This window comes from Mustelus asterias, chromosome 18, assembly GCF_964213995.1.
Source record: "Mustelus asterias chromosome 18, sMusAst1.hap1.1, whole genome shotgun sequence".
Taxonomy (NCBI): Eukaryota; Metazoa; Chordata; class Chondrichthyes; order Carcharhiniformes; family Triakidae; genus Mustelus; species Mustelus asterias.
Genome location: NC_135818.1, coordinates 52,612,546 through 52,625,419, shown reverse-complemented (window position 1 = coordinate 52,625,419; position 12,874 = coordinate 52,612,546). Strand labels below are relative to the sequence as shown.

Sequence of the window (12,874 nt, the reverse complement as noted above, 5' to 3'; positions counted from 1 at the left end):
ACTAACAATCGCCTGTCGGGGTAGCGGCAGACTGCTGTTAGTTTTGCTCCTATCTTTTCACGGGACCATAGGAACATGCGTGTCTTCTCATCACATCAAGCTGCAACCTCTTGGGAATGAATCTCGCTAAACACTGAATGTTATGTTCATGCTATTCCTCAAGACTTACTACTGTAAGGACTTCTTACTGGCCAACAATCCAAGTGGCTAACAATTGGGATGACACAATATGGTTGAAGTGAGACTTGAACCCACAACCTTCTGAAAAAGGGGGTAGTTGGGGTCGGGTAGTCAAGGGTTGTGGCATTAGTGGGGGGGGGGCAGGGGATGGATGGTTGTATATAGGGGTTGTAGGCATAGTTGGGGGGCTGGGGTGTCGGGGTAGCTGGGGGCAGGGCAGTAGCGGTGTGGGATGGTAGACGCAGGGTGGAGGTTAATCATGAGGTGGGGGCATGAGGCATTGTCAGAGGGTGGGCAGGAAGCCACAGGGTGTAATTAGCTGTGGTGTGGGGAAGGGGCCCGTGGGGGTAGTGGTAATCGGAGGAGCCGGTGGATAGTGAGGTATGGGGGTAGGGGGTGTTATGAGGCGGGGATTGAGGGATAGTCAAGAGTAGGCAGATATTTGCGAGCTGGGTGAAGATGATAGTGTGGGCAATCGGAGGAATGGGTGGTAGTTGTGGGCAGGTATTTCAGAGTTGGGGGAACAGTTGTGGGTAATCAAGGAGATAGTGGGGGGAGTTGGGGGACGGAGGGGTTGTAAGGGTTTAAGATGTGATACGGTCGATTTGGGAGGGTAGTCAGAGAGGTGGGAGGGCAGTTGTGGTCAGTAATATAGTTACCCAGGAGTTAAAACTAGTTTTAATCTTTCTAGCTTTTCTTGGGTCGGTGAGCCGGCGCCATCTGAAGTCTCCAACTTTAAATCGGAGTTTCAGAAGGTTCCAGACACACGGTAGTTGCCTAACGGAAGTTGAAACTTCCTGGGTAATTTCTATGTCGTTGGGGTGTGGAGACTCCTGAGAAGTCTTCCAGTGCATCCTCTGGGGTATGTCTGGGATACCACCATCCAGAGATTGGGAAAGCTGGGCCTTTGTCTCTGCTCTGGAAAGATTCTCAGTTATTTATGAAGGTATCATTGTTGCTGTCCCACTACGCTGCCAGTCACTCACTCAACTCCTAAACTCTTTAGTAAACTCTGCTTCCCAAATACTGGAAAGTATATCAGAAAGCCTTAATTTGCATCCTCTATCTTTAATATTTGAGACAATCTTCATATATGTGACCTTTAAGGTTTCAGTACTATTTCTCCCATGTCACTTAACGCTTTGTGGACCATTATTGAAACAGGCCAATCTGCCCATATTCTCAATTGTAGAACCTTACAGCACAGAAAGAGGCCCTTTGGCCCATCATGTCTGCATAGTAGGAGTTGGATGGTCAGCAGATTGGGAGGTTTGGGAGGCTAGTCAGGGTGGAGGAGCATGGGGGAGGAGGGGGCAAGTGCAGGGTCGGTACTATAGTTACCCAGTAGTTAGAAGTGGTTTTAATTCTTGCTAAGGCAGCCAGGGCCATCTGAAGGCTGCAATTTAAATCGGAATACCGGATGGTTGCCAGTGCAGGGTAATTGCCCGTGGGAAGTTTGAACTTCCCGGACAATTCCCGTGAAATCTTTGCTTGGTGACTTCCAGGAAGATTACCAGCGCACCTCCTGGAGTATTCCTGGGTATGACCACCCGGAGATCAGAGGCTCTGGGCTATAGTTTTATTAGAAAGATATTGCCTTCCCGTTGCCAGTGATCCCAGGCCATATCTCCCTAAGATGGCACCAAGAGGACAGACGCAGAATGAAGAGCAAGTTAGTCCTTGCTACTCATGTTGGCAATTTGTTACAGATGTGTTGGCAGTGTTCTGGGATAGAAACCCTACAGCACAGAAAGAGGCCATTCGGCCCATCGAGTCTGCACCGACCACAATCCCACCCAGACCCTACCCCCATATCCCTACATATTTACCCACTAATCCCTCTAACCTACACATCTCAGGACACTAAGGGCAATTTTAGCATGGCCAATCAACCTAACCCGCACATCTTTGGACTGTGGGAGGAAACCGGAGCACCCGGAGGAAACCCACAGAGACACGAGGAGAATGTACAAACTCCACACAGTGACCCAAGCCGGGAATCGAACCCAGGTCCCTGGAGCTGTGAAGCAGCAGCGCTAACCACTATGCTTCCGTGCCGCCCGATCTAATCACTTGCCTACCTTCTTGGCTGGACAGTGTGATATGGTTGGGAAGGAGTTAAAGAGGAGCAAGGATATTAAAACAGGCAACATGACATCAATTAAAATTGTATTTTACAAAACCTTAGGATCATTTTAAAATTAAAAGTCATTGAACCCTATTAGAATGTAAAGCGCTGTAGAAGATGGGTAGAGGACATGATCAGCTTTGATAATCACACTCGCTGTGTATTTTCCTAAAACTGTAACATTGCCTGAGAATAAACATGGGTCCAGACTTTGCTGGAAATGTAATGATCAGGTCACAGTGCGCACTATCATTAATGCATCGAGAAACCAGCAATTTAAGGCTAGGATAAGATACACTGGGAGTTGTTTGAATCACACAAAATGCTGGACAATTGCAAGGCGCCACTGTGACCTCTCAAAAGCTGCAGCTCGCTATCAACATTCCCATGAGTGTCAAGCAGTAGGCCAAAGAAACATTAAAGGTTCTTGCAGAAAGTTATTGCTGCCATTTCACAGCATCATTAAGGGCCCTGTTAGTAGAGTCATTCATGTTTCAGATAGCCTTCCAACTCTTGAGTTAAAGTAATTTAAACAAACTGAGGGACAAAGAGGGAGGATCTTAAAGGGGAGCTGCCCGAAACAAAGACAAATCACAAATGAAACTTAAAACGTAAATCAAAATGTGATTGAGAGGGTTGATAACGCACTCTAGTCAAAAACTGGGCTCCATTGTTTTATACTTCATCATCCATCCAGGTTGATGCACACACATAGGCAGGTCTGCCTATTAGAGAGACATTTGTGGCTACTCATAGCTTGAGGGGAACCATTCCACAAGTGTGAGGCAAGGCATGGAGCCAGGGCCTCCATGAACCACTACAGCTGGAATGGGGATTGAACCCACGCTGTTGGTGTTGTTCTGCATCACACTCTCGCCATCTGACCGTCTGAGCTGTGCCAGATAGCCTCCCACCGTGAAAGCAGCTTGCAAGCAATGATGATTTGTCTCCATGTGTAAGATCAAGCTGCAGCCAGGATGGAAGCCAAACTGGGGAAGATAGAAAAGGAAATAAGTCCTTTACAGGGGGAAAAGAAAATCATTAAGGAAATACAATTAAAAGGTCGAAGTGAAAGGAACCAAAGAAAGCAGATTGGAAAGTGATTTACTGGACACTGATGTCACTGAGAATACATGGGCTAGCTAGTAAAGAAGTTGGCAAAACAAGAAATGTTCCTGACCAGCAGAGAACAATGTCATCACATTTGATTTGTTGTGAATTGCTATCAAATGTTCCGCATTAGTGTGTGGCCTGCAGCTGCATTTATTTCCAGAAATACAAAGAACAATCTGAACCCTGGACAGAAAGCTGACTTTTTTGTATGTTTGTGTCATGTTCATGATGACTTATAACAAGACGTTTTCCAGACTATAAGTCTGCAGTATTTTAATAAACTTAAAAAAAAATTAGATGCCCCAAGTGCTACCTTCTTGGTTAAGAAGATAGACTATCAATGGGATGCGGACAGTGGGATCTTCCAATCCCGCCGATGTGACCCTCACTGCAGGTCTCCCAGCAGTGAGGGGGTTGGATTCACTGGGAAATCCCATTGACAGTGACGGAACCAGCAGATTCAGTCACTGGCCAACAATGGGATGCCTCCCACCGCCGAGAAACATGTCACGGGGATGGGGGGGAGGGGGGGGGGGTTGAAAATCCCACCAGTCAGGTTCCATTGTTCACTAAGGTCCCAGATGTCCTGTTGACCCTTTTATCAGTTCACACTTGTGGCCATTCATGGCGCAAATTGAATTGGAGCTGATGGGCGAGGAAATATTTCAATTCTGTGGTGAACACCAGGAACTGCAACAGGGTCCACAGCAGACACCATCTCCCTGCCCCTGCACTCAACCCAACCCTGGAACACCTAGATAACAAGGACACCTATGTCAGACTCCTATTTGTTGACTACAGCTCAACCTTCAACACCATTATTCCCACAAAACTCATCTCCAAACTCCGTGACCTGGGCCTCGGCACTTCCCTCTTTGACTGGATCCTGAACTTCCTAAGTCACAGACCACAATCAGTAAGGATAGGCAACAACACCTCCTCCACGATCATCCTCAACACCGGTGCCCCACAAGGTTGTATTCTCAGCCCCCTACTATACTCCTTATACACCTATGACTGTGCGGCCAAATTCCCCTCCAACTTGATTTTCAAGTTTGCTGATGACACCACCGTAGTGGGTCGGATCTCAAACAATGACGAGACAGAGTACAGGAATGAGATAGAGAATCTGGTGAACTGGTGCGGCAACAATAATCTCTCCCTCAATGTCAACAAAACAAAGGAGATTGTCATCGACTTCAGGAAGCGCAAAGGAGAACATGCCCCTGTCTATATCAATGGGGATGAAGTAGAAAGGGCCGAGAGCTTCAAGTTTTTAGGTGTCCAGATCACCAACAACCTGTCCTGGTCCCCCCATGCCGACACTATAGTTAAGAAAGCTCACCAACGCCTCTACTTTCTCAGAAGACTAAGGAAATTTGGCATGTCAGCTACAACTCTCATCAACTTTTACAGATGCACCATAGAAAGCATTCTTTCTGGTTGTATCACAGCTTGGCATGGCTCCTGCTCTGCCCAAGACCGCAAGGAACTACAAAAGGTCATGAATGTAGCCCAATCCATCACGCAAACCAGCCTCCCATCCAATGACTCTGTCTACACTTTCTGCTGCCTCGGAAAACCAGCCAGCATAATTAAGGACCACAAGCACCCTGACATTCTCTCTTCCACCTTCTTCCTTCGGGAAAAAGATACAAAAGTCTGAGGTCACGTAGCAACCGACTCGAGAACAACTTCTTCCCTGCTGCTGTCAGACTTTTGCATTAAGTTGATCTTTCTCGACACCCTAGCTATGACTGTAACACTACATTCTGCACTCCCTCGTTTTCTTCTCTATGAATGGTACGCTTTGTCTGTATAGCGCACAAGAAACAATACTTTTCACTGTATGTTAATGCATGTGACAATAATAAATCAAATCAGATCAAGAATGTCACTTTCCAGCGAATTCTGGCAAATAATGGCCGTAATTCTCTAAACCCGCCCGTGGCTGAGATTCTCCGGCCCCACTGCAGTGAATGGAGTTTTGGCTGAGTGTCAAATTCTCCGTCCTCACCAGCAGTAGTATCAGGGTGCTCGAGATCGGAGAATTCCGGCCCATGTCAGACTTGGTAGATAAGGCTACCTAACATTCTATTTTTTTTCAAATTTTAATGCCAACATTGTTTGCAACCAGGCACCTGGTGTTTTAGAATTAAATGATTGAAACTGCAGAATGTACAAGAGTGTATGAGTTGTTAGTCTCTAAAGCTATAGACTGAGGGGATTAATGAAAGTGTCATAACTTGCTATTTCTGAAAATGCTTTATCAATAGGGAAGAGGAATGCTGGTACAAACCTAAGGTTTGAGTGAAAGTGGTTTGAATGAGTCCTCAAGAGCTCTGAGACATGTTGGATGGCCTCGGTGACCTTTTATCATTCTTACATGTATGACGATACTGTGCTATATGTTTAAGATGGAGCTCTTTTAAGAGATGGTACTTTGTTATAAGAGTTGATGTCTGGGAAAACATGCAGCTCAAATTTTGAGAATGCATGATAATAACTGATTTTAGCTCGGATTGTGTTACTTTGCAGAGTTAATGGATCTTTTGTTTATTTATGTTCTCCTGGGATTTTAGGCCACGTATGCAGAGTCATGTGATTTTTGATTAGGTTGATGGACAGGGATAGAGTCATGTGGTTAATGGGAGGAACTAAGCTTGCAGAAAAGAACAGTTTCATTTTCATTTTAGATACAAGCAGTTACTGCCTAGAACTGTTTCTCTGTTTCTCTCTCTCCTGAGGCTTTCTGAAAGCTTTAAGACTGTTAACCTAAGTCACAAGCAAGTATGCCTATGTTTTGCGAACTAATGTTAAAGAGGGGTTTAAGTCTATATAAGGGAAATATTGCTTGATTGGAATAGGTTTACAGTTAAGAATTGTATCTTGTCATGTTTAAGCATTGTTCAATTGTTAAAAGTTAAGCTAATTCATTTGTTATAGTTAAACTGTGGGGTTAAATAAAGTTTGTTTTGATAAAATCTCCCTGGTTTGTCAGTAGAATCTTGCCTCGAATGAAGCATGTCCTCACATTGATGCCAAAATAGAAAACTGTTGGGGTGTGGTCTGGCTTCATAATGCACCTAGGGGTTTCTAGCCTGGTACCCTAACACATGCTTTTGTTTCATTCAACCATACTTGTCCCATGTGAAAGGATGTGTGCACATTGAATTCCCAAGAGAGCACACAGGTGACATTCTCCAATCTCGTTCACCCCGCCACCACTGCCAGCGAGAGCGGAGAATTTGGCGCTCAGCCAAAATTCCATCCACTGCAGCGGGACCGGAGAATCCCAACCGCAGGCCGGAGAATTCTGGTTATGTAACATGTTAAACATGCAGAGTGAAATTGTATCGTTTTATTCTTTTATGAGATGTGAGCATCGCTGGCTAGGCCAGCAGTTTTATTGCCCATCCCAAATTGTCAGGTGATGATGAGCTGCCTTTTTGAACCACTGCAGTCCAGGTGGTGTTTGGGAAGAAGTTCAGGATTTTTACCCAGCAACAATGAAGGTTTTTTGATATGATACCTTGATTTTGCATTATTCATAGATAAATGGTAAATACCAGGACAGTTTAGGAACCAGAGTTGACAGGAGCATAGCAGTTGTTTTGCAGTACAGGTTGAAGAGATGTCAAACTGAGCTGCCATAGCACTGCCATTGGTGTGAGGGTGTGACAGCCTGACACGTTTACATAGGTGGTTTCCATTTTACAATGTGTAGGGTGTAAGAAACAATAATGGTTGATGCAAAAGTGGGGCAGAGCCTTGACCACAGGATTTTGCATCTGGAGCAGTGTGCACATTTTAAAACATTATATAGATGAGTATAAATTGAATAGGAACCAGTGATATATTTTGTCAAATATAGTGCATTTCAAATATATTTCAAAATATATGGAACAGTCAGCGTGTCACCATGAACTGAGTGCATTGAATGAACAGCTAGGCCTGAGGCCTGACTGAAATTAGGCCCCGGGCCTCATTCGGTATTGCAGCCACTGAGGAATCGTGGGTGGAGAGGGCCTGATACCTGCCCCATTATTCAAGACTGCTGCCGCAAAGGGGCCCTTTAACAGGTATCTGCAGACTTAACTAAAATAAGTTAACAACTTTTTAAAAAACTGACAAATTGAGGAGGACCAAAGAAAAATGGGCACAATATATAGCCATTTCTAACAAGCTGGCGGAAAGACGATGGGTATTCCATCCTCTGCCTCCCCTTGCCATCAGGACCCCCTCGGGGCCTACCCCAGAGGGCTGGTAAAATCTGCTCTGTGGCTGCTGAGACCTTTGGCACTCGCTTGTTGATAACCATTCAAATCAAAGAGCTTAACTCTTTAGGAGATAGTTTGCTTTGATTAAAAGGTAAAATTAGGGCTTTAAATAGCCATGATAAGTGTTTAGGAATCTGAATGTTCTTTGTGCAGTAATTTATTTGCAGCTGCTGTGGGTGGGTGTACATCAGTAACTTCTTTGTTGTTTTCCAAATTATAATTAGAACATTAAATTTATGAGAGGACACATCTTATGATTGAACTGTTGTGGGACATTTTTATTAAAAAGTTGTGAGAATCTTTCTTCATCTTGTGGCCAAAATACTGCCTGCACCAAAGGATTGAACTCCAGTGGTGAGCCGAGGGCTTCAAACATATGCGGTGCTCCTTCCAAAAGGACAGATGTGAGATTGCTTATTGTTCTGGGATTTTCTCTTAAGACCACCTGCTTAAAGTTTCCATCCAGTGACATAATATGAAATCACTCAGACTGAAGCAAGGCCAACTGAACTGTGTGTTTAATTAATTGGCCGACGACAGTGCCACTGTGAAACAAAGCAATGGAGGGCTATTCTCTGCTAATACCAGATCCTTATCCCAAATTATGACAAATACGTTTTGGAATCTTTGCGTTTCTGAACAAAATATTTTGTTTATTTGTAAGATTGCACAGATGTGTAACTTGATGCCCAGTGCGGTTTTGTACAAAAAGAATGCAGTTGCTGTGGTGGCACGGTGGTTAGCACTGCTGCCTCACAGCGCCAGGTACCCGGGTTCAATTCCGGCCTCTGGTGACTGTCTGTGTGGAGTTTGCACGTTCTCGCCGTGTCTGCGTGGGTTTCCTCCGGGTGCTCCGGTTTCTTCCCACAGTCCAAAGATGTGTAGGTTTGATGGATTAACCATGGTAAATGCGTGGGATTATGGGGTTAGGGTGGGGTTTGGGTAAGATGTTCTTTCGGAGAGTTGGTGCAGACTCAATGGGCCAAATGGCAGCCTCCTCACTGTTAGAATTAAATGGATCCTATGCAATGCAAATGTGAATAATATCACCAAGCATGCACAAAAACTAGACACCATACATGCTTTGGAAAAAAATACATAATAGCACTATTAAAAATGTCACAATGAAATTGCTATTTTTGATTAATGGGGCAAACAAAAACTGAATATCTAAATAATGTTCAAGAAAATAATTTCATTAACATGCTGCCTTGTATTTTTCTTTTGTCCAAAATCATTAATTGTGACAATTATGAAAGCAAGGGAGATTGAAATGAGGTTAAGGAGGCTGGCATTAAATATAAAGGATTCCGAGTTAACACAGTGTTTAAGAGCAGTCATAGGATATTGCTGTTTTTTTGTGATTTGCAAACTGGAAAATGGCATTATGTCTGTGCTAAAGTTTTATTTGTTGCTTTCGTTCTTGTGGAAGTCAACAAACTGAAAGAATCAAATTTACCAAATGATCTTAATGATAAACCAATGGACAAGATTTCTCCTTTCGAGAACTTTAACAATCAAACCAAAAATCAACATAAACTAAACATGAATGAACAGGCAACTCACAGTAAATATAACTGACAAATCGCACATTAAATAACAGATGCAACAGAAATAGATCTCTCAGATTGATCAGACAATCCATTCAGTCTAAATGGCACCGATTTCAGTCACAAATCTTCAGGTAGAATTCCAGATCTTTTCCTTCATAAATTTAGCCACCGATTCTCATCAGATTGCATCTCCCACTCAACATGGACTCCACGGGTACAATCTCCAACATAATGATAAACTTCTCCAGAACCTTCTCAGAGTTGCTCCTATTGGTCTTGATTGCATGAATCCACCAGAATCACCTCTATCCAAACCATCAATAGCATTGTGTGCACTGGTCGCTCATAGCCGATTCTGATCATTCAAACACTTCAAAGTGTCAGCGGCAGCGATCTTCGATATGCTTCTCTCCCGCACCTGGATCTGCCCTTTGGGTTCTTCCTCTTAAACTTTAGCTCTTCTCCTGTTAAAATTCAGTCACATTGTCCTATTTTGTGATGTACCTACCTCCCCCTGGGTCATGACGTTGTGGGTTTTCATGCTCTTTTCTTCAACTGTTGACCCTAAGTTAGCAAATGTTTTGTGCCAAATTGGACTGACCTCCATGTTCGCGTTAAAGAAATGGCGCTCACTCCCAACAGCTGCACCCGCTGACTGCACAAAATGGCATTGGCTCCAACCCATTGGACACCATTGCTTTATTAACATAACCGCGCATCTCATGAAAGAAACAAATTCAGTGTAAAGATACTGTTGTGATTCACTTTAAACTAAATCAAGATCAATTTGTGAACAACAACTTCATCTTTAAGCCACTGGATTTGGAACTCCACCCCAAACTCAATTTCCCAACGACTGACTCTACCCCTCTCCCTGGCAACAATTTGAGACTAAGCTACTATGTTTTCACCCTCTGTGTTTGTTGCTTCTGACCCTAGGATAAGTTTCTGACTACATATGCATGACATCACAAAGACTACCACTTCCATAACATTACCAGACTTTGTCACTACAGCCCATCAGCTACAGCAACCTACATTCATGCCTTTGTTACCTCCAGGCTTGACTTTTCCAACACACTCTTGGCCTATCTTTCACACTCTACACTTTGTACCTTTGAGGTTATTGAAAACTCTGCTGTCCGTGTCCTTATTTTCACCTCTCATGCCGTGCACTTTACAGGAGCATTATTAAACAAAATTTGACACTGAGATACCTAAGGCAAAAGACCAGAAGGTTAGTCAATGAGTTTGTAAGAAGGAAAGCAAGATGGAGAAGCAGAGGGGTATTAAGGAAGGGTACCCCAAAGCTTAGAAACTGAAAGTATAGCCACCAATATTGGTGCACTTAAAATCAGGAATGCTCAAGAGGCCAGAATGAGAGGAATGCAGATATCTGGGAGGGTTGTAAGGCTGAAGGAGATTACATAGATAGAGAGGTACTAAGCCCTCGAGGGACATGGAAAACAAGGATGAAAAAGTTAAGATCGAGACATGGCTTGACTGGGAGCCTGCACCAACAACAATCCCACCCAGGCCCTATCCTATCCCCTCAAACCCACATGTTTACCCTGCTAATCTCTCTGACACAAAGGGTCAATTTTAGCATGGCCAATCAACCTAAACTGCACACCTTTGGACTGAAGGAAGAAACTGGGGAACCCGGAGGAAACCCACACAGGGATGAGGTGAATGTGCAAACTCCATACAGATGGTGACCGGAGGCCAGAACTGAACCCGGGTCCCTGGTGCTGTGAGGCAACAGTGCTAACCACTGTACCACCTCTTGCCATATTATTTAAAGGGGGCCGTGTGGTACTTCCAGCTTAATTATTGGTTACTAATTTCAGGCTACTGGCTAGCTGGAGGTGTTTCTTGGTAAGTTTTGTAATTCTAGAAAGTTCAGCTTGTCTACCGAGAACAAGCTTAAGCTGATGATATCCCTTCTCCTGTTCACTGCCTGCATCAGGGCCATTAGGGTTAGAGGCACGATCGACAAGCCTGGCAGCCATTCCTTTAACTCAAAAATGCTTGTTGCCTTCTGCAGCCAGAGTGCATCTCCCCACCTACCTCAAAGTGGTGTCAGAGACACCTGATGTCTGATCCTGCAAACATGCTTACAGACCATGGGTAGCACGGGTTAGTACTGGGAGCATTGCCTGAGTAATGGTGATAAGCAGCTTGAATAATATGTGTAGCCTGAGACATCACTAATAGGGACAATAGGGACTAATAGGGTGTAATCACATTTCTAATCAGTGCCTTTATACAGTAAGCTAGCGAGGATGTTTGCAATCATATTTTAACAATGAGATCTTGAAGAGGCACGGAATGGATAATTCCCATCTTTTCCAAATAAGCTAGGATGATGTATTTTACACTGGTTTTGAAAAAAAGCCTTGAAGATCATTGTGAGACTTCAGCTCCTTCCAGTAACATGGGAGGTAGAGCAGATGAATCAAGGCCTCGCTCTGGACTAACTCTTTGCTGTATTGATTTTTGATTGTATTTGTTGTTTAAAAAAGCAGAAGAAAATCCATCCCGGTGGGTTCTGAAGCAGACTGCATTTAGCACTGAAATAGAGAGAAACATTAATCACATGTCGACGCTGACAGCAAAGGTTAAATTTGACATATTGATGGTGCTTTTTTTTATTAACTAGCAACTTCCATGTCATCTGCCCATTAACTGGTATTTCTTTATTTTCCTTCTCTGTCACAGACAATGAACATGTCTATATGGAACTGATGCAGAAACTCTGCAAGTATTGTCCAAAGGAATGGAAGAAGGAAGTAAGCAAAGTGAGTTGCCAGCATACCTGCTGTTTCATGACAGCACAGAGACCCGCTGCTGAGGCAGCCGCATTTGTATTTGGGCAATACTACTGCGGTCAGGACTTGTGTTTGGTGGATCCTGCTTCCCTGGAATGATAGCTGGGTTGGCCGGCACTGCCGGAGTAGTTAAAGGATATTGAGGACATCCCAAACAGCAAAAAAAGGAAGTTTGAGTGGTTTGTGATTTCTGACACCTGAATTGTCACAGTTCTCCTCCCCCATCGAGCTGTAACTGCTTTTTTAAAGGAGAATGTGGCTATGTTCTTTTTATACTTGCAAGTAGTAATGATGCAGTGAAGTTGACCTGCTTGGAGACCCCTTCCATAATGACATTTGTCAGAAAACAGCTAGTTCTCTGCCACATACCAGGCAGAGGACAGGGCACGAGAGGAGACACTGGTGATGATGATGTATAAAGTGGCAGGAAAAGACAAACTTGCTGCAAAACACTGATAGCATCCACACTGCATTGTTGTGTTCATTGCACACAATTCATATTGTTTAATGAATTAATGTCAGCGGAATTGTTTAACAAGAAAAGGTTTTCTATTTTTATTCTGCTATCACCCGCATAAGACATCACAAAATGGCTGCACTGTCTGCCGGGGCACCCTCAGTATCAGGCTGTCCGATTCAATTGTTAAATTATGGCCGGAACTCTACCACCTCGCACTCTGAGATTCGGAGCGGGCGAGGGTCCGACAATGGAAATCTATATGGACCTCGGGTGGGAATTCCCGGTTTCGCCCAAGCGAGGCCGTAAATCCCGCCTGATATTTTAGCAAA

General features: G+C 44.0%; 1 protein-coding gene across 1 annotated transcript in view; it reads left to right on the top strand.

Moving 5' to 3' along the window:
• The window catches only part of frmd6 (FERM domain containing 6), a 135,823-nt gene that overhangs the window by 76,148 nt on the left and 46,801 nt on the right, over positions 1–12,874 (top strand). Inside the window, exon 4 of the mRNA XM_078233941.1 lies at positions 11,976–12,055. Within this exon, the coding sequence (XP_078090067.1) occupies positions 11,976–12,055 (80 nt within the window). The remainder of the gene's footprint in view (positions 1–11,975; positions 12,056–12,874) is intronic.